At 41.8% G+C, this 23097-nt stretch overlaps 1 protein-coding gene across 2 annotated transcripts in view; it reads left to right on the forward strand.

Moving 5' to 3' along the window:
- LMX1B (LIM homeobox transcription factor 1 beta) overlaps positions 1-22010 on the forward strand; it is a 122817-nt gene extending 100807 nt beyond the window's left edge. Inside the window, exons 3-9 of one of the 2 annotated variants that reach the window (XM_077836015.1) lie at positions 11056-11288; positions 17203-17381; positions 18031-18108; positions 18568-18644; positions 19827-19849; positions 20005-20163; positions 21853-22010. In XM_077836015.1, the coding sequence (XP_077692141.1) occupies positions 11056-11288; positions 17203-17381; positions 18031-18108; positions 18568-18644; positions 19827-19849; positions 20005-20163; positions 21853-22010 (907 nt within the window). Of the gene's footprint in view, positions 1-11055; positions 11289-17202; positions 17382-18030; positions 18109-18567; positions 18645-19826; positions 19850-20001; positions 20164-21852 lie in introns of both variants that reach the window. The other variant, XM_077836016.1, reaches the window with a different exon arrangement.
- Positions 22011-23097: the final 1087 nt, after the last annotated feature.

Below are 23097 nucleotides of genomic sequence, written 5' to 3' on the forward strand. Positions count from 1 at the left end.
TCAAGTGTTGTAAGGAAACGATGTCATAAAATAAAACTGTGTGACAGTGATGGAAGACAGCAGAACAAAGTGGTCAATTAGGGTGTGAAAATTAAACAGAGAAAAAAATCCATTTGCCATGTTCTACTTGAAGCAAGAAGCTCCAAAGCACTTTACATTTCCCTGGTACTGTAGAGCTGTGGAAAATATAATGAACTAAAAAGTTATCTGTGATTCGGCATGTGAGTCTTGTTAAAATCACTGAAACTATGTACAGGCTTAAAATTACGCATGTGCACAAAGACTTTGCTGAATCACAGTTTACAGGGCTTTTCTTATGTCAAGGTCACATATTTGACCCCAGCCCCAAGTGTGGTGGTAGACCGCTGTTACCATCTGATCGCTGTCTGGCAGCCCATGTGAAATGAGTTCGGGGTCGCAGTCCAGCTCCTAGTTGACAAGTGTCCATCTCAATTAAATCCAGTTATGAGGGTGGATTTTATGACATCCTTATTGGCCATTTTAGCAAAGAAGCCACAGATTGAATGGGCACAAGATTGGAACTCTCCTTTCACTCCTAAAAATGGTCATGCCAGATCAGGGCTGAGGTATATGGGCTGCTGCCAATCATGAGGTACCTGCACTGTGGAGAAAAACACAACTGCAGGCTCCAGGGCTGTCAATCCAAGACTTGACAGCAGTTGTGTGTTCACTTCCAGTTGTTCTTTAAATATATATATATATTTTCTGTAGAAAAACTAAACCAGAGAAAATGGGATAGTCTTAGTATTTATTATTTATATGACAGTGGTGGCAAGCTGCCTGAGTGAGGGTGGGAGACCCATTGTGCTAGATCTGTGCGGACACATGCAAAAACACAGTTCCCGTCCCAAAGAATTTACAATCTTAACAATGGGTCCAATGCTGCTCTCACTGATGCTAAAGGGAGTTTTGCCATTGACTTCAAAGGGGACAGGTTCCAATCCCATGATAGATAATGTTTCTGTGTCTTGTAGTGGTGATGCAAGTCAGTTTCCATATATCATAAGATCCCATGTTCTGAAAGAGCATCTGTATTCGGGGAGCAGAGTCATTGGGTAAACTCATGACTCCACTAAAGTCAATGGCAAACAAAATTCCCATTTTCTTCAGTGGGGCCAGGATTTCACCCATCATGTGACATCGTGCTACCTTTTATTATTATTTTATATATCCTTTTACATTAGGTGGCATTGCCAAGCAAATAATAAGGTCCTTAAGACAGCACAAATAAGTTTGGTGTTGGTAAGAAAAAGAACATCAGATTACTGTTAAGATGTGCTACAAACAATTACTCAGATGTACACTTCAAAAACATACCGGAACATAGAATCATAGAACTGGAAGGGACCTCAAGAGGTCATCTAGTCCAGTCTCCTGGCAGGACTAATTATCTAGACCATCCCTGACAGGTGTTTGTCCAACCTGCTCTTAAAAATCTCCAATGATGGAGATTCCACAACCTCCCTGGGTAATTTATTCCAGGGCTTAACCACCCTGACAGTTAGGAAGTTTTTCCTAATGTCCAACCTAAACCGCCCTTGCTGCAATTTAAGCCCATTGCTTCTTGTCCTGTCCTCAGAGGTTAAGAAAAACAATTTTTCTTCCTCCTCCTTGTAACAACCTTTTATGTACTTGAAAACTGTTATCATGTCCCCTCTCAGTCTTCTCTTTTCCAGACTAAACAAACCCAATTTTTCAATCTTTCCTCATGGGTCATGTTTTCTAGACCTTTAATGATTTTTGTTGCTCTTCTCTGGACTCTCTCCAATTTGCCGACATCTTTCCTGAAATGTGGCACCCAGAACTGGACGCAATACTCCAGTTGAGGCCTAATCAGCATGGAGTAGAGCAGAAGAATTATTTCTCGTGTCTTACTTTACAACACTCCTGCTAACACATCCCAGAATGATGTTTGCTTTCTTTGCAACAGCGTTACACTGTTGACTCATATTTAGCTTGTGGTCCACTATGACCCCCAGATCCCTTTCCGCAGTTTTCCTTCCTAGGCCGGCATTTCCCATTTTGTATGTGTGCAACTGATTGTTCCTTCCTAAGTGGAGTACTTTGCATTTGTCCTTATTGAATTTCATCCTATTTACTTTAGACCATTTCTCCAGTTTGTCCAGATCATTTTGAATTTTAATTCTATCCTCCAAAGCCCTTGCAACCCCTCCCAGTTTGATATAATCCGCAGACTTTATAAGTGTACTCTCTCTTCCATTATCTAAATCATTGATGAAGATATTGAACAGAACAGAACCCAGAACTGATCCCTGTGGGAACCCACCCGTTATGCCCTTCCAGCTTGATGGTGAACCACTGATGATTGCTCTCTGGGAACGGTTTACCAACCAGTTTTACATCTTATAGTAGCTCCATCTAGATTGCATTTCCCTCGTTTATTTATGAGAAGGTCGTGTGGAACAGTATCAAAAGCTTTACTAAAATCAAGATATACCACTTTACTGCATCCCCCCGCATCCACAAGGCTTGTTACCCTGTCAGAGAAAGCTATCACCTTATATCTTCTAGTTGTTTGCAAACTGATTGCTTAATTATTTGCTCCATTATCTTTCTGGGTACAGAAGTTAAACTGATGGGTCTGTAATTCCCTGGGTTGTGCTTATTTTCCTTTTTATATATGGGCACTATATTTGCCCTTTTCCAGTCTTCTGGAACCTCTCCCATCTTCCATGACTTCTCTAAGATAATCATCAAGGGCTCAGATATCTCCTCTGTTGGCTCCTTGAGTATTCTAGGATGCTTTTCTTCAGGCCCCGGTGACTTGAAGACATCTTATTTGTCCAAGTAATTTTTAACTTTTTTAGCCTCTTCTGATGCCGCCTCATTTTCACGGGCATTCACTACGTTAGACGTCCAATCACCACCAACCTTCTTCGTGAAAACTGAAACAAAGAAGTCATTAAGCACCTCTGCCCTTTCCAAGTTTTCTGTTATTATTTCCCCTCCTCCCCCCATTGAGTAACAGGCCTACCCTGTCCTTAGTCTTGCTCTTGCTTCTAATGTATTTGTAGAAGGTTTTCTTGTTACCCTGTATGTCTCTAGCTAGTTTGATCTCGTTTTGTGCCTTGGCCTTTCTAGTTTTATCCCTACAAAAATTTTTTGTCTAATTTTGTGTTACTTGTTTATATTCATCCTTTGTAATCTGACCTATTTTCCACTTTTTGTAGTACTCTTTTTTGATTTTTAGATCATTGAAGATCTCCTGGTTAAGCCAGCGTGGTCTCTTGCCATGCTTCCTATCTTTCCTATGCAGTGGGATAGTCTCCTCTTGTGCCCTTAATAATGTCTCTGTGAAAACTACTAACTGTCTTCTATTGTTTTTCCCCTTAGACTTGCTTCCCATGGGATCTTACTTACCAACTCCCTGAATTTGCTAAAGTCTTTCTTCTTGAAACCCATTGCATTTATTTTGCTGTTCTCCCTCCTACCATTACTTAGAATCATGATCACTTTCACCCAAGCTGCCTTCCACTTTCAAATTCTTAACCAGTTCATAGCTTTTAACATTAGTGTTCATCTACAAGTGGTAGTCTTGTCTACAATCATAACTAAGGGGGTGGGTTAGCAAATGCTGTTTTCAATTTTTGCTATATAAAAAGATGAATTTTTGTTAGCCTCTTTCAGAAGGGTTACTTTTTCATAAACTTTTAATTTTTATGCAGACTTTAGTGGTTCTTCAAGAAAGTGAAATGGCTTCATTTTACTGCAACTTTAGTTTTGAAATTGCCTTCAGCAAAATAAGTAATTATTTTTTTCTGAAGGGAAATTTGAAATGTTCCAATATTTCTTAAAATGAATTGTTAATTTTTTTCCCAAGCCATAAACTCTAGCATTTCAGTTTTGCTTTGGCACAATGGGGATATTTTGAATATTTGAATTTAATGTAACCAAACAGCAGTCTTTCCTTTTCTATATGCAGCCATAATCCAGAGGACATGACATTTTTTTGAAGTTCTGCTGAACCATATGTGGTGTTTCCGCTATTCTAAGCTGTATATAGTGTATGGCTGAAGTATGAGTAGCAGAGCTATACTATGAAATATCATTAGACCTTTAGTTTCTCTCTTAATAAAATTCAGTTGTTGTGAAAAGCCTATCCTACTTCAGTTCTGACATATTTTGTACCATATGATATGAATACCAAGTACATGGTCAGTTGGCATGGACCTATACCCATGATTTCAATGACATGCAAAAATCATTGTCAATACACCAAAGTGTCAGAGTTAAAGGTTGTTTACAATATTTACCAAAACCAGTGACTATAATCTTTGCATAATTATTACATAAACAAAAGCTTAGATAGCTGTTACATTTTTTTCTAACAGAGAATGTCAGAATTACACCGAAAGGAAAATAATTTAAAGTCCCTGATAGTCAGACAGCAGCATCTGTCATCTTGCGTACATCAAATGTCTTAATAACTTCCTATTTATTGCTTCATTGCAGAGGTCCTATAAATAAACAAATTGACTGATAGTCTATTTTTATAACTCTATCCTGTTTAAAAAACCTCTTGAACCACACTTAATTTGAACAGCAAATTTTACACTGCACATTGAGATCTCTCAGCTCATAATAAATTAGTTATAATAAAACTATTAAAATCTATTTGCCCACAAACAGAAGGAAATTAAGGGCTCTGGTGAAGCAACAGAAAGGTAAAGGGCAGGTTGTTAGGACGTGATAAGAGTAAACAGCAGAACAGTGATTCTCAGGAGCCGAGCAGGGTCAAATTTAAAGCAAGATAACTACGCTAGAGATAATAAATCAGTTGTACATATTAAACACCAGATGGTTCTGCCCTATGCAGGAAAGCACAATGGATCATATAACTGTGGCTGTGTTTGTAAGGATTACTGAATCAGCCTGACTTCACAGGGATATCCTAACATATAAAATCTTAACGGCCATTTCCGCTGGTGAACATTTTCATCTACTGTTTAAAGACAGGGCCACATGTCTCAGGCATTTCGTTGTCCCCAGAATGTATATTCCATTAATTTGATAAGTGCAGCCATTTTCAAATGCAGCGTGTATTTTTCTTTCTAATACAGTAAGGTTGTTTCACAGTGATTAGTACCAATACTCAAATGAGCAAAACAGTCTATTGTTCCAAGCTTTAGGTCAGCTAAATCCACGACATGTTTCAGGCATAGATGAAAACACACTCAGAAAAAAACCAGAACGATTGAGTTGTCTTTCCGAATTGTCCAGGCAACAGAACTTATTTATAAAACTCTTGCAGTCATTGATTCAAAACAAGGTTTTCTTGTTCTGCTTTTCTCTTCTTTGAACAATTTTCTTTGGAATGTTTTCGTTGTGCTTAGGAGTCAGAGATTTCCTGGGGCTTCTAATAAAGGCATTTGATTCCCACTCTCTGCATACTTTAACAAGTCCAAGGGTTTTGAGGTTTGATGTTAACTTGAGAGAGCTGGAGATAATCAGCAATGGGGGTAAAAAGTCAGTTATGCAAATTATTTGTAAAATGTATGGCAAGGCGAAAGAACCATTCCTCCAAATGTGGTTCGTGTGGGGCATACTCTTTGTCTCAGCTCCGAACATCCACCCGTCACTCCTCAGATTTATTGCTTTGATTGAAACCTGTGTAGGGTGATCTGTAAAGTATTCCTGCTATCCTCGGTTTCTCAACAGGTTTATTACCATTCGTTTATCAAATGAGCAGTCTAATGAGCAGTGTTTTAGATCAGAGATATCAAAGTCTGGTCATTTGTCAAGATTAGTTTCCTGTTGTGAGACTGCCTTGTGCAAAAACCGTACATAACCCTGGGTTACTCTCTGGGAGTTGAAAAACCTACAAACACTCTATCAGATAAATATAATGAAATCTTCATAATCCCAGAATTAAATGCGATTCACTGCAGTTTGTGTGTATAGATTGCTATACATGCATCACAAGTTGAGAATGTCTGCGGGTGGGTGATGGCATGTTTTATATTTCCAAGGGTAAATGTAAGAGAAGGTGTGACGTCCACACAGTAATGTGAAACACAAATACAAATCTATGTAATTGGTAAACTGAATGAATTAGTATCATATTAGTCTGACTGTGACTCATTACAATGAAAAGACCACCAGTGACAATGTTACCACAGAAACACTGTCTCTCTGGGCACAGCGAGTTACCTGTAAATAACGTTGCCTATTTTACATTATAAAGCGCTCTGCACCCTGAAGAATATCAAACCACTTCACAAGGCATGGAAACACAGAAGGTGGCAGTCAGGCAAACAATGCACTGCAAGTACAACAGAGGGGGAAGGGAAACTTGATCATTTCTATGTGTGCATTTAGAAAGAATGAAGGTTATTTTATACACATTCTTATTTACAGTTCACAAACTACAGAGCAAGGGAGCTCTGGATCATAAGTGTGTTATTGAGATGCTCTTTTGTACATCAAGTTACGTTATTGTTTCTGCTTCCACTGGGTGGTGGTAGATTTCATGTCTTTCTAGTGAGTCCATTTCCCATTGGGAGAGAAATTAGTGGCACAGACTAGTGTGTTTTGTTTATTTACAAAATATGCACCCGTCCTATTAGCCTGGAACACAAAGGGCCAAAACTACACATCGACTATTCCAATTGCAAAACCACAGCTAAGACCCACCAGCTCAAGCCCTGTCAGCAAGGAAAGCTCCCTTCTCTGTCCCATTGGGCTCCATCACTGTGCCTTTAGCACATGCGGTCACTTCCCCTTTCCCTGCCTGTGTCCAGCACTTTTCACCTGGAATCCCCTTAGCCCAGAATTACCATCTTAGCGTTTTGTCACAGGGAGCTCAGGGACCATTCTGCAACACGGAGAGGTTTGGCTCAGACAGGTTTGACTAGATGCTAGTCTCCATCCAGACAAGAAGAGCGTCCCTATCCCTATCCCCTCAGAGACGGGGTGCAGTTGTTGTGACCTGCCTTCATGGGATTCTTTTGGGCCAGGCCCTTTGTGTTTATACTGAAGCTGCCCATAGAAAGGGTTCGAATGCATCAGTAATTCAAAACATGAATTTCATTAACAGCGCAGCCGTCTCGCCGAGTTTCATTCTGTACTATCATAGCTGCAGCAGCAAGGAACCTTTTTAAAGGATCCTCCTCCCCGAAGTCACAGGACTGTGGCCACTAGCTAAAGTCCCTTTTAAAGATCACTTGAAACAACAGCGTGGATTTGAAATGCAAATGAAGTCAGGAATGTTGAGACTGCAGAGGCTGAAATTTCCCCCTTGAGAAGCTGTTCTATCTAGAGCCTGTTAGAGGCTGTTCCCACCTGTTGGGCTGGTCCCATCCCTCCTTGTATCCATCCATTGAGTTGTACTGAAACGAACACAGGTTCACTGTCACAATGGTGTGAATGAACGGATGCAAGTGAGAGGAGTCAGATGCCTTCACCCCAGACTGGCTAATCTTCAGCTTCTTTAAGCTTGTTCCATCACAACAACTCTTCAGACAAAAGATACAAGCTTAAGTAAACTGAGCCAAACACGTTTAAACAGTTAAATGAAAGCGACTTTTTAAAAGTGGCTAGAACTGTTTGCTCCTTGTCTTTTAATTAAGGCTGTCAAGCGATTAAAAAAAATAATCATGATTAATCGCACTGTTAAACAATAATCGATACCATTTATTTAAATATTTTTTGATGTTTTCTACATTTTCAAATATATTCAATTTACAACACAGAATACAAAGGTACAGTGCTCACTTTATATTTATTTTTATTACAAATATTTGCACTGTAAAAAACAAAAGAAATAGTATTTTTCAATTCAGCTTATACAAATACCATAGTGTAATCTCTTTATCATGAAAGTTGAACTTACAAATGTAGAATTATGTACAAAAAAACCCTACATTCAAAAATAAAACAATGTAAAATTTTAGAGCCCGCAAGTCCACTCAGTCCTACTTCTTGTTCAGCCAGTCGCTCAGACAAACAAGTTTGGTTACAATTTACAGGAGATAATGCTGACTGCTTCTTGTTTACAACATCACCTGAAAGTGAGAACAAGCGTTCGCATGGCACTGTTGTAGCCAGTGTCGCAAAATATTTACATGCCAGATGCGCTAAAGATTCATATGTCCCTTCATGCTTTACCCATGCTGATGATGGGTTCTGCTCGATAACAATCCAAAGCAAAATGGATCGACGCACCTTCATTTTCATCATCTGAGTCAGATGCCACCAGCCGAAGTTTGATTTTCTTTTTTTGGTGGTTCAGGTCCTGTAGTTTCTGCATTGGAGTGTTGCTATTTTAAGACTTCTGAAAGCATGCTCCACACCTTGTCCCTCTCAAATTTTGGAAGGCACTTCAGATTCTTAAACCTTGGGTCGAGTGCTGTAGCTATTTTTCAAAATCTCACATTGGTATCTTCTTTGTGTTTTGTCAAATCGCCTGTGAAAGTGTTAAGAACATGTGCTGGGTCATCATCCGAGACTGCTAGAACATGAAGCAAAATGTGGGTAAAACAGAGCAGGAGACATACTATCCTCCCCCAAGGAGTTCAGTCACAAATTTAATTAATGCATTATTTTTTTAAAGAGCATCATCAGCATGGAAGCATGTCCTCTGGAATAGTAGCTGAAGCATGAAGAGGTATACGAATGTTTAGCATATCTGGCACGTAAATACCTTGCAACGCTGACTACAAAAGTGCCATGCGAACGCCTGTTCTCACTTTCAGGTGATGCAAATAAGAATCATAGAATATCAGGGTTGGAAGGGACCCCAGAAGGTCATCTAGTCCAACCCCCTGCTCGAAGCAGGACCAATTCCCAGTTAAATCATCCCAGCCAGGGCTTTGTCAAGCCTGACCTTAAAAACCTCTAAGGAAGGAGATTCTACCACCTCCCTAGGTAACGCATTCCAGTGTTTCACCACCCTCTTAGTGAAAAAGTTTTTCCTAATATCCAATCTAAACCTCCCCCACTGCAACTTGAGACCATTACTCCTCGTTCTGTCATCTGCTACCATTGAGAACAGTCTAGAGCCATCCTCTTTGGAACCCCCTTTCAGGTAGTTGAAAGCAGCTATCAAATCCCCCCTCATTCTTCTCTTCTGCAGGCTAAATAATCCCAGCTCCCTCAGCCTCTCCTCATAAGTCATGTGTTCTAGACCCCTAATCATTTTTGTTGTCCTTCGCTGGACTCTCTCCAACTTATCCACATCCTTCTTGTAGTGTGGGGCCCAAAACTGGACACAGTACTCCAGATGAGGCCTCACCAATGTCGAAGAGAGGGGGACGATCACGTCCCTCAATCTGCTCGCTATGCCCCTACTTATACATCCCAAAATGCCATTGGCCTTCTTGGCAACAAGGGCACACTGCTGACTCATATCCAGCTTCTCGTCCACTGTCACCCCTAGGTCCTTTTCCGGAGAATGCTGCCTAGCCATTCGGTCCCTAGTCTGTAGCTGTGCATTGGGTTCTTCCGTCCTAAGTGCAGGACCCCGCACTAGACTAGTCAGACTAGTCAGAGCAAAAATAGCTGTAGGAAAATCCCATGTACTGTAGGAAATGAAATGGCTGTATTTACTGGAGGTGTCCCAGAGGCTCGTGGGACATCAGATTCCATTTAATTGGCTTAGTTCATTATGTATCCAAAGAGAAGCTTGTTGGCTGGTTTTTGAGGCATGTACAATATACAGGCATGCTAAAGTTCTCTACTGCCTTGCCCACACGCTCAGCCCACTTTTTCACTAAAGAACTAGTAACTGCCATTTTGCTGTATTTCCTCAGCTGAGACAAAATGAAGGCCTATGAGGCACATATCTAGCAGCCACAATAGGGCATGCACCCTGAAATGGAGTCCATTTGACTGTTAACCAAAAGGTGGTCATTTTGAAAAACAAAGAGAAAAAAAAACTAAGGACATATTTTTCTTTTCCCTGTAAGGAGAGCAGAGCATATCCACTATACAAATACATAAGTGCTGCTCATTGCCTTGGAAACATGTATATATATTACAAGATTTTACCTTGCATTTCTATGTATTGCCATGAAATGATGATAAAATCTAGAAGCATCAAGCACATTATATGCTACAGGAAATTAATTAATCACTCAACATTATTTGGAACAGCACCTTTCCTGCAAGCTCACTGGGGGAGCTTCCCAACTGCCATTAGAGAATCAAAATAAAACTAAATGAAATGATTCAAGCGTCACCTTCGAAAATCAACAATTGATGAGAGTTGGGGGCGTTATGATAGTTCCATTAAATGTAGTGAGTATTCTGGAGTCTGTGATTATGGCGATGGTTTAGCAGGTCACACGCTGTGTACCTCTGGAGGTGCCAGAGGGGGTTTCACTTCCTTCCAAAAGGTAAACTACCTCCTCTGAAACAGGTTAGTCTGGAAATGACTCGACAGCCCAAGGAACACTTGTGTTCTTCCACACATCTTGCCCAAACAATAATGCCCCTCCTCCCACACACTAAGGTTCCCTTTCTTGGTTCAATGCTTATTTGTTATCCTCCACAGCAATAATTGTACTAGGACAGTATAGTTACAAAATCGCTACAGAACAACAGATTCTGAGTTAGGTATCAGAAAATTAGTTTGGGTAGCCTCAGGTTTGACTCAAATCTTTCTCCAAAGGTTGAACTGAACTGAATTTGTTAGAGCTTTCGGAGAGATTAAGTAACTTTGTTCCCCTTTTCTCTTGTGCCTCTGGAATTCTTGGTTTCATCCCCTGATGGAGGAACAATAACATATTGAGACAGAGGCTGCTCTTTTGGTATTTCCAACCCAACCAAACCAAAGATGCCCTGGAAATCTCACGAGGAAACTAGAGCTCAGGAGATTTCTAGACCAAACGGGTTCAGAATAAGTTGGGTCCCCCTGGAGTTACTGAGGTTCACCAGTTGCTATAAGTCTCCTAATGTGCTACGCCATGCGGCCGGCTGATCTTCCGTTCCATTAAAATCTCAACCTATTTTTCATGTTGAAATAAAGACGGTACATGTTCTGACATTTCCCCTTCCTCCCTTTCCTTCTCACAGGCTATTTGCTGCTAAGTGCAGCGGCTGCATGGAAAAGATTGCCCCGACAGAGTTTGTGATGAGAGCCTTGGAATGTGTTTACCACTTAAGCTGCTTCAGTTGCTGTGTCTGTGAGCGGCAGCTGAGGAAAGGAGATGAGTTTGTTCTGAAGGAAGGACAGTTGCTCTGCAAAAGTGACTATGAAAAAGAAAAAGACTTGCTCAGCTCAGTGAGCCCCGATGACTCAGACTCAGGTGAGCTCTTCTTGCACCTGTTCCAATTGATAGTTATGGACAGGCAAAGCGGATGGAAAAGTCAGATCCATCCTGAACCATAGACTCACAGGCAGTGGAAGAAGAGACCACAGGGGCCAACCATTCCATCTGATTTTGTAGACCACTCATAGGTGCTCTTTCTTTCAGACTCCATTGTGCTGGTGCCTTGACCCCTTTGCCTTTGGGAATTATTGCACTGTCTGTTAAGAGCTATCCCCAAATATCTAGTTTAGATCTTTCCTTTCTTAGGTTCCGGCCATTACTCATTGTCCTTACCATCTTAGTAGAGGACAAGAATAATTTACAAGTTGCTGAGATCCAAATAAGTGATATTGTTGTATAAAACCAGGAATGGGTAAATCTGTCTGGTTTGGGTTACCCGGGGCCTGCCCAAAGCCTAATGTTGTCAATGGGAGTCTTTCCATCCCTTTAAATAACAGATTGGGGTTGTATCATACACCCATATTTCCTACCTGAGTATAGACAACTTGCTGTAAATGCACATACATACAGGGTGTGTTATACATGCACTATGGCATGAGGAATACACAGAGCTGGTTTGCAAAATAGACTTCAAGAAGTGATGTAATTTCCCAGAGTTCTCTAAGTGTCTCTCTGCCAGTCACAAGTGGGAACACTCAGAAAAGGCACAAATGCAATATTGAAATGTCAGGGACTTGAAGGAAACTGAATGCTGAACTTGGCATTCCAGTTGTGAAATGTGTGTAGCAAAAGCAGTGGCTTTGTGTCTGCTAGGTCAGTGGGTCTCAACCTTTCCAGACGACTGTACCCCTTTCAGGGCTCTGACTTGTCTTGTGCACCCCAATGCTACACCTCACTTAAAAACTACTTGTTTACAAAATAAGACATACAAATACAAAAGTGTCACAGCTCCCTATTACTGAAACATTGCGTACGTTCTCATTTTTACCATGTAATTATAAAATAAATAGATTGGAATATAAATACCATACTTACATTTCAGTGTAGAGTATATAGAGCAGTATAAACCAGTCATTGTCCATATGAAATTTGAGTTTGTCCTGACTTCGCTAGTGCTTTTTATGTAGCCTCTTGTAAAACTAGGCAAATCTCTGGATGAGCCGGCGTACCTGCTGGAAGACCTCTGCGTACCCCTGGTTGAGAACCACTGTGGTAGTACGGCCTGAGTTGTTCGCTCTGATACTAAGAAAGTCCTGGAGCAGATCAAGGCAGGACAGAGGGTTAACGTAAAAGATACAAAAAAATAATCCAGACTGGGAATTTTGCCACCTAGAGTCATTTTGCCACCAAATATTGCCACCTAGAGTCATAACATTTAGTTTAGTAACTTCTGTCACACAGAGCTCACTCGCCATGCAGACGCTTCCAGAAGCTGTACTTCCTGCCAGTTTTAAAGTTGTAGGAGATAAACACAAGTTACAGGGGAAATATAGATGGGGGACAAGTGACAGGTAAATGCTGAGTTCCAATCTGTCTTCCTTTTCATAAAAAAAACATCATGAGAATTATTCCAACCCTTCTGGTTTGGAGGTGAGTAACTGTCCCAGACCTAAAAACAGGTCAGTTTTGACCAAAGAAACAGTACTTGAATTGGAATAAAATGAGTGATCCCGTACCCCATCCTGCTTCGCAGGGCAATGGTGCCCACCCTGCAAAAAGAGAGATTTGGGCATTTCAGTTTCTTCTCATCAGTTCATTGATGTTAAGGCCAGAAGGGACCTGGATGATCACCCGTTATGAGCTCCTCCATAGCACAGGCCAGAGAACTTCATGCTGTAAACGAGGGAACCCTCCTTCCCGGCTACATGAGTAACTGTTCTCAAGCCCAGCATTTTGTTCCTGGCTAGATTAGCCCATCTTTTACAAAGACATTTCAATTCTCTCATCTCTGCTTCTGGTATTCCACTATCAGCAGTGTAATGGGGCAGGTGACAAAACGGCCTGGCCTCATCCCCCAAAAGCTTGAGCCCTGTCACAAGTAACCAACAGACAACCAAATCTGCATAGAGCATGTTATAATTTTACAAAATCGGGCCTGAGCCCTCCGATGTGGATGCTTGTGATTCAGTGTCCCAATCCTTGGGAAATATTCATACCTTTGAACCCTCGTACTGTGAGACTCTGTTCTACTTCCCACAACTGTCTGTGGGGAACCCCTTCCATTTCTGCCTCCCCTTCAGTGGTCCTCTGGAAGAAAAAGCCCAGTGGCTTTCAATGTACAGTTCCCTTGTGATGTCTTTGAGAGCAGCTGATTGGCCTGGCCCCTGCATCTTGAATTACAGCGGGGAGGAGCCTACTCCCTTCACCCCATCAGATTCCCAGGAAAGATTTTCTAGGGAATGAGCAACCCTGCCTTCCCTCCATTCTGAGCCAGGGGAGCAGCACCAGACCGTGAGATGAGTGAGGTAAGATGTCATGCTTTGATCCCCACTCAAGCATTTGCAGCTCTGGTTTCAGCAGAGATCAGGCTCTAGGCCCACTAGCGTTTGCAATTCCAGAAGACATGGGATTCCTCTTTGCTTTATCCATTCATCATGATTTGAAAATCCTGCACAGCTGATGTGCCATGTCTGGCTCCCAGGTTCGAGACACATACAAATCATTGCTAGTAGACATTTTCTCAGAAATAGATAAGTGGTTCTAATGACTAAGAAAAACAGTGATTATCATTCCATTAAATGTACAAGCAACATGAATAATTGCTTCAGTTTTATGGGGAAAATATATTATTCCCAGTTTAACTCAGAGCAGTTCTTAGCCTTGATCTTTGCTTTGAGACCTACATCCGCCATGTTGTTAAAATTTTCTCTTTCCATGTCAGGAATGTAGCGAGGCAAAGGTCACTGCTACCTCAGCAGGATGTGCAGCTCTAAACCATTTCTAGAGCTGGGTTTTATTTATTGCCAGACTATATTTGTAGACCCTCAGACTCCTCACTCCATAAACCTCAGTGTGCAGGTTTCTGGCTTCTAGCGAATATGGCCACTAGAATGTATTTATCTAGTGTATGTGGGTTCCCTACTGCTTTTCAGATAGGATGTTCTCTCTATGTGAAACTCACTCAGGAATACTCAGGCCTTACTGAGACAAATTCCCATTGAAATCATCAGTCCCTAGTCTTCAATACAGACGTGTTTCTGCCTTCATCCACTTTCTGCCAAACAACTGCAGTGTGGATGGGTCCCTCCTGCCCTCCCGTGCTACATGTTAGCATCACAGCACATAGGCAGTGGTTGCCAGCTGTCAGCTGGCTTCATTTGACATTTACTTCTGACACTGATGCACACATCCTCCCCAGCCAGAGTCTCCTTGTGTGTCATGATCAAATCAGCAAGGCCCAGGAGGCTATCAGGAAAGCATAATGATGTGCGTTTGAGTTCAGCTTTACTTCCCCATGATACATACAGTAGCATCTCCAGCAGATGAGAAGCATTTTTTTCATTGACAAAGAACCCCAAGCCCCAGCCCACTCCATCCCCACAAAATGAGTGTCACAAGACATTTTCCCTTCCATTGTTTAAAACAGTGAAAGCCCAACGCTTCCCATTCCCTCTGTGAGTGCAAATGATTTCACACAGCTCTGGATGAGTGCATCTTCTTCTCCAATCAAATATTTATCCACTGGCCACAAAAATAACTGTTCAATGAGCAACACAAACCTTCCCGTAGAAATGGCAGTCTGGAAAGTTAATGATACCACAGTTACTGAAATGACGGAACTGCTCTTTAATCATTATACAAAAGGTGCCTCTTAGACTGAAATGCACGGTAGGTGCATGTGAATCAGCTCCTAAAATGAATTAAAAGTCTAACTTGTTAATTCCCCAAATATGATATTTCAATGTATCAAAATTATAGTTTCTTAATTTTAAAGATCTCCAGAATGTTTTCTGAATGAAAATCAATGATCTAGTGAAATTCATATAAAATAGACCTGTTTGACTGCAGTGAATGATAAATTTTGGCCACAGATATTGATGTGGACACAGAAGTTATTTCAGCCAGGACAAATGTAGATAGAGACATAGATAGAGACACTTATATATACTTATATGGACCCATGCCTACACACACCCATAGAGGCACGTGCACAGGCCACACATAAAATCATAGAACCATAGAACGGGAAGGGACCTTGAGAGGTCATCTAGCCCAGTGCCCTTCCTCACAGCAGGACTAAGTATTATTTAGACCATTCCTCACAGGTGTTTGCCTAACCACAACCTCAGTAGGCAATTTATTCCAATGCTTAACCACTCTGATAGTTAGGAAGTTTTTCCTAATGTGCAACCTAAACCTCCCTTTATGCAATTTAAGCCCATTGCTTCTTGTCCTATCCTCAGAGGTTAAGAAAAACGTATGTTCTCCCTCCTCCTTGTAATAACTTTTTACATACTTGAAAACTGTTATCATGTCCCCCCTTAGTATTCTCTTTCTCAGACTAAACAAACCCAGTTTTTTCAATCTTCCCTCAGAGGTCATGTTTTGTAAACCTTTAATCATTTTTGTTGCTCTTCTCTGGACTTTCTCCAATTTGTCCACATCTTTCCTGAAATGTGGCGCCCAGAACTGGACGCAATACTCCAGTTGAGGCTAATCAGTGCAGAGTATAGCAGAAGAATTACTTCTCGTGTCTTGCTTACATCACTCCTGCTAATATATCCCAGAATGGTGGGGTTTTTTTGCAACAGTATTACACTGTTGACTCATATTTAGCTTGTGGTCCACTATGACCCCCAGATCCCTTTCTGCAGTTCTCCTTCCTAGTCAGTCATTTCCCATTTTGTATGTGCGCAACTGACTGTTCTTTCCTAAACCGAGTACTTTGCAATTGTCCATATTGAATTTTCATCCTGTTTATTTCAGACCATTTCTCCAGTTTGTCCAGATCATTTTAAATTTTAATCCTATCCTCCAAAGCATTTGCAACCCCTCCCAGCTTGGTATCGTCCGCAAACTTTATAAGTGTACTCTTTCTGCCATTATCTAAATTATTGATGAAGATATTGAACAGAACAGAACCCAGAACTGATCTTTGTGGGACTCCACTCATTACATCCTTCTAGCATGACTGTGAACCACTGATAACTACTCTCTGAAAACAGTTTTCCAACCAGTTATGCACCCACCTTATAGTAGCTCCATCTAGGTTGCGTTTCCCTAGTTTGTTTATGAGAAGGTCATGCGAGACAGTATCAAAAGCTTTACTAAAGTCAAGATATACCACATCTACCACTTCCCTCCTATCCACCAGGCTTGTTACCCTGTCAAAGAAAGTATCAGGTTTGTTTGACATGATTTGTTCTTGACAAATCTACGCTATTACTTATCACCTTATTATCTTCTAGATGTTTGCAACTTGATTACTTAATTATTTGCTCCATTATCTTTCCGGGTACAGAAGTTAAGCTGACTGGTCTGTAATTCCCCAGGTTGTCCTTATTTCCCTTCCAATGTTAAACTACATAGATTTGATTAAAAGAACATTTAGATTTTTAATAACATTTAAAAATTGTGGTTACCTCTAAGGCTGCAAAAGAAAGAAATTTTAAATATAAAGTCATATAATGTACAGCATAGAATAATCAACAGGACCTAATTCTGCAAACGTTTAAGGACACTCACATCAGTAGTCCCTTTGACTTCAGTTACAAGTACATGCATACTTAAGTGCTTCCTGGATTTTGGCCTGGCGTTTATGCACAAGGTCCCATTTAACATGCTATCGTCTGACTAAGGGTTAATTCTAAGTTTTAAAACAAATGAAGGGTAATAGCCGAGTTCATTATTTTAAGGGCGTGTATTATTACTCCATGAATATATCCTTTCAAAAGTCCTGTTCTCTTAGCAAACCAAAGAGAATGTTCCGATAGTTTTCGTTTCTTGACAGTTAAAAGTGATGATGAGGACGGAGATGTTAAACCAACCAAAGGACAAGCAAACCAAGGAAAAGGGAGCGATGATGGGAAAGACCCAAGGAGACCCAAACGACCAAGGACAATACTTACAACACAGCAGAGAAGAGCATTCAAAGCATCTTTTGAAGTGTCTTCAAAGCCATGTAGGAAGGTAGGCTCTTCAGCAGAGACCTGCAAACAATCTGGTTTTCTGCTGGTAACGCATAGGACACAATGCCAAACTCTGTGGAAGACCCTTACACAAGGGAAATATTTGGTTGCTCAAAAATTTGCTAATAAAACATGAACTGATCATTTACCATTAGAGTCTCAGGAAGCATGTGGCCCCTCCAACACTGAAGAGTGCACATCCCCATTCCTGTAGTTATTGTTTCTAGTCCTGGCTTTACAAAGTGTAACCAGGATGTGTAGTCATTTATAGCAGATAGGACTGTGGAAAAAACTATTTGCATCACTGGTGAAACTGATTGAAAAATCACCTCTTTGTGAAAGGCAACATACTCTGCTGTTTCCGCTCCATTTTTTTGCTGTCTGAAGTATGTCTTCACTGTGAAAAAGTGACATTTACCTGCATCTATAGAAAATGAATCACTTGGGATAAGTGTGATGTGTCTCAGGGTTGCCATTTGCCTTTGTTCACGGTGACAAATAGTGTTTATTGGCCAAAGTATCAAAATTTTATTCTTAGCCAAATTTACAAATCAGCGTTTCATAGTTTAAAAAAAATAATGACATGCTCTCTCTCCTGACCCACCTACTTAGGTGTAAGTTAATTCTTCTTTAAACATTTCTGCCTGTAGGTCAGAGAAACACTAGCAGCTGAAACAGGACTCAGTGTGCGAGTTGTCCAGGTCTGGTTTCAGAACCAAAGAGCAAAGGTAAGTTGTTTGTCCACATCTCAAAAGTAGAGCCTGAAGCACGTGTACAGAATGCCTAGCAGCAATGGCAGCCGTGCACAGCTCTTCCCTTTTGCTGAGAGGTCTGTGTTACTGAGATAACGGTTTATAAAACCGTCTTGTGACGTGGGCTCCTCACAAGTGCATATTTCTGCATGGGCTGCACAGACTGCGATCATGTAGGAAGGCCCCTTTCCAGACATCCGCAGCTAGAGTAGAATGGTCCAAGCAATGCTAGATAAGGACTAGTTTGTATGTGCAAATATGGAACTGCAAACCCAAATTTCTATGCTCGGGAATGACAGTTGATCCCCTAGTAGGGTGTACAGGAGTATACACACTCTGTATTGATAGGTTTGACATTTGCACAGAGTTTTGTAACTAAACCAACTCTTTCCATTCAAATCCATGAGATTATCCTGCTTTTCCTATTTTATTCAGATGAAGAAACTAGCACGGAGGCATCAGCAGCAGCAGGAGCAGCAAAACTCTCAGCGACTAGGGCAAGGTAAAGCCATGTTTGTGATGGAAGCAAGGAGAAGGGAAAGGGCTTTGTGGGTTTATCGTAGCGTATGTGGGAGGGTACATACAACCATGTGTATGTCCATACAGATGATATCAGAGAATCATAGAATATCAGGGTTGGCAGGGACCTCAGGAGATCATCTAGTCCAACCCCCTGCTCAAAGCAGGACCAATCCCCAACTAAATCATCGCAGCCAGGGCTTTGTCAAGCCTGACCTTAAAAACTTCTAAGGAAGGAGATTCCACCACCTCCCTAGGTAACCCATTCCAGTGCTTCACCATCCTCCTAGTGAAAAAGCTTTTCCTAATATCCAACCTAAGGCACTTCCCTGCCCCAAAATGCGTACAGTCTAATTGGAAAGAAGACGCAACAAGTGATGGAAGATTGATGAGGCTGATGTAGAATGATTAGACTTCCTAGTCAGAGTCAGGGCCAAGAGTTTGGGAGGCACCTCTGATTCGAGGGAGACATTCGCACCATTCATTCTGCCCTCCTGTTCCAGGAGCTAGGAATCTCTTAGCAAGAGATGAAAAAAGATGCCTTTCTGATTATACCAGACCTCTGTCATTAAGGCTCCAAGTTTTCACTTGATCTGCATCCACAATCAAGACCAGATTTTCCAAGGAGCTGGGTGGGAAACCTGGCCACTGATTTTGCTGCCTAAATTACAGTGGAGCTGTTTTGGAAATCTGGCTCTAACTGACCCGCAGGACTTAACACTGGGATTTCCTGCTGGCTGAGTTGCAGCTGAGTAAATGGTAGTTGGGGAGCACCGATCTGCTGAATGCCTAACTCTGCCTTTGTGAAACAGTGTCCTAGTCTCTCACATTCACCCCCCAGTGGGCAGGTATTTCCAAGCGCTGTTGGTTTCTGAACTCTAGGCACAAACAGAACGGCTTGGCCATCTCACTGGGTGCTCTGGGCTTTCCGGTAGTTCCTTTGAAATCTAACTGAAATGGGTCAGGGCAGTTTGGTTCTCTCCCACAAAATGGGATAGAGCTGCTGATTTTTCCCAGGAAGAGCGATGCTGCAGTAGAAGGACCTGGAGAGCTGGACAGTGTGACAGAACCATAGATCTCTGGAGGACACATGGGTTCTAGCAAATGGTGATCACTTACTACACTGCCCTGGACTCCTCAGCATTAATACCTTCACGCACTGACCCCACGGGGAGCCCGGGGCTGGTTGGTCCTAAGAGTGTTTTCGCTATCGTAGAAGTTTTAGTAATTCCATCTCGCTTCTGGCCTCGTGTTCCAGTGTAGCACAAAGTGGGCAGTAAGCAGGGTATAAACCCCATGTGTGCTGCTTCAGGGCTAGGCTGCGAATGGATTCTGCTGTTTGTTTTGCAGAAGTAATGTCCAACCGAATGGAAGGGATGATGACATCGTACACACCACTTGCACCACCACAGCAGCAGATTGTAGCAATGGATCAAAGCAGTTATGGCACGGACCCATTCCAGCAAGGTCTTACCCCTCCACAAATGCCAGGAGACCACATGAACCCCTATGGTAAGGCTCTCCACGCAGCACCACCCCGGGAGCAGCAGTTATCTGTACGGCAGTTCAGACTCCAAAGGTTCAGCCTAGTGATTTGTTTTTTCTGCGATTTGAGCTAGAGCATATATTGAACCAGCATCGGGTTTTTAATTTATTTATATGCACAAAAACAGGTAGGAGAAAACCTGTCCCAGGCTCTAGGCACCCTTAACAAATACTTCAAAATATCGCTCTTAGCCATTACAAATCCAGCAACGTTACCTCTTCCCTCCACCCCCAACAGTCACCCAAGAGTGACCAAACACCACCAGCACCCCCCTCCGCCCACCCTCACAGTCCTTCCCTTTCCCCCAAAGCTCAGAGGAAAGCAGGCATTTTGCAGCATGCTCCAATAGAGGGAATTAATCTTGTGGTCCTCAAATGCAAAAATTACCATCTCCATAAACTCCCTCAAATTGTAAGCTCTGAATTGCTAAAGAGCAGCCCTCGTGTTGCTGCGAGATATGCCAGGACAGAATATTCCCTCCAGGACTTATATAATACTCTCTGACCGAACACAATTACCGGCTTCTACCCATTTCCCACTCACCACATCACATGGCCAGGTGTAACCAAACGGCACCTTTTACGTGCTACACAAATGTAAAATGCCTCATGGCTGTTACAGGACTATTACCGTCTTGCATTTAAATATGATTTAAGAGGATTTTTCAAACGGCGATGAGTGATCTTGTAGCGCATCATGGCTCAGTTACATCACTTTAACTTCTGTGAAGTATGGGGCACGTTGGTACTGAGCTGGATACACGCCTCTTAGTAACACTCATTGGAATGACGTGCATGCAGCAGGAGGAAAGCAGACTGTGCTGCGTGCTGTTAACAGTGTTTGTTGCAGAGAGATGCATGCACACTGGGAAGTTTGGTAAATGAAACAGAGTCTGAATTTCAAGTGCATTTCATAAAGAAACTTGAACCCCAGAGGAACTTTGGAGGGGTCGGGTTTGGTGGCTAACATTTTGCCCGGCTCGCTCAATGAATCCCCACTAGAGATATGGTCTGTGCCTCAAATCAAACACAAAGTAATACAATGCAGCCATTTCAATTGAGTGCCGGTAGAGCACTTTCTGGTGCTCTCCCAGGTGGTCAGTTGCCATTTCAGCCGCAAAAGGAGATAAAAGGCAGTATTGTCTCTATTCCAAAACAAAACTCCATTGCATTTGCAGATGCGACATTGTGTCTGGGTGAGCAACACTTTTTCCCAAAGAGCCGTTTCCCATTGTCAGAATTGGGGCCTAATCCTGCATTAATTGGCTACCCAAAGTTTCTGTTGTGGAATGCAAGGTCCCAGCTCGTGCGGAGTGTGTGATCCTCCCTGCTCCCTGTTGGTTGTCTGCTCATGTCAATTAGAGAAGGGTTTTTTTATGTGCTGGAGACAGCAGCATAAATGAAGCACTGCCAGATTTCCTCCTTCTACGCAGTATCAAAGCCATTGAAACACCTAGAATTTGATCTCCAGTCCCTGTTTAAAGAGCAGAGCCTTGCAGAAGAGTTATTTTATGTTAGCTTAGGAAAGGAAAACAAACTGTATTAGCTTTTGCGTTCACTTGGAACAGATAGTGTGCCTCATAGTGCCTGAGAATCCTGAATCTGTATTTCTCTTCCTGCACAGAATCGAGCTTAATTTCTACATTTTGTTTGCAGGAAACGACTCAATTTTTCATGATATCGACAGTGATACCTCTTTGACTAGCTTGAGCGACTGTTTCCTTGCCTCCTCAGAAGTTAACTCCATGCAGGCTAGAGTAGGAAACCCCATTGACAGGCTGTACTCTATGCAGAGCTCATATTTCGCCTCATGAAAATAATAAAAAAAAAAACAAATAGCTGGCGTATCTTTAGCAAGTGACTTTTTGCAGAGCAGACTCTACAGCCATATGTTGCCCAGCTCTTCCTTCACAGTGACTCCTGCCACCCCTGGACTGCCAAGAGCATTTTTAGGAGGACCATATATTAAATAAATAAATCAACCCATCAACCCTCACCTCCCCCAGTCACACACACCCACATCCTCAGTTATCCGGATTGGACCAGGCCGAGAGGAAAGCATGGGAAGAATGGAACACCCAGCTCTCCAGCAGCCCTTGGTTTGATTTGAGCTCCGCACTGTAAAGGAGGTGACTGTGTGAAAAGCGAGACCTTTTTCCTCCTTTCTTTCTTCCTTTCATTTGGATATTTAAACTTTTTTTTTTAAAGCCACTGAGACTGACATCAGTCGACCATATGACGAATAAATCAAAGAAACTGGAGACTCCTCCCCTTTCTTACTGCATGACTCATACTATGTTGTGGATAAATTGCCATTTGAACTGTGAGAAGTTAATGTAAATGTGACGTTCAACATTTGTTTCCTTTCTACACTTTTTCTACATTACCCTCAATCTGCTCCTTAGTTTATAGCCCTTATACTGTATGATACTTAGAAAAACTGGTTAACAATAAGCCTTGTGGAGAAGCCAGTGATTTCATAATTGGAAAAGGACCCTGGAGAGAAGCTGCATGTTAGGGACAGATGCATTTAGATTAGTATTAATCTTGAATAATTAAAACAAAAGGTGCTTACATTACACAGAGCTTTATTTAATTTTTAATGTGTGAGAATAAAACATTTACTTTTATTTGTAAGTAATTCAGTGCCACCTTTCAAGCCTAGACTGTGATTGGCAACCATGTGTTGTTCATTCTGTTCTGTTTATTTAGGTTTTGTATGAGACATAGATGTGCTACACTCCTTTGTCCATCTGGAATAATTAAGACCTCCTTTCATTAATTTTCTTCCCTTGTCAAGGAAAGTGCAGGATCTAAAATCCTAGCCCAGACCCTGAGAAGTGTCCCGAAATGTGCACCAAGTGAGCGAGAACACAGAGAACACGAGGCTCTGTCACGAGC

Source organism: Eretmochelys imbricata, chromosome 16, assembly GCF_965152235.1.
Source record: "Eretmochelys imbricata isolate rEreImb1 chromosome 16, rEreImb1.hap1, whole genome shotgun sequence".
NCBI classification, from domain to species: domain Eukaryota; kingdom Metazoa; phylum Chordata; order Testudines; family Cheloniidae; genus Eretmochelys; species Eretmochelys imbricata.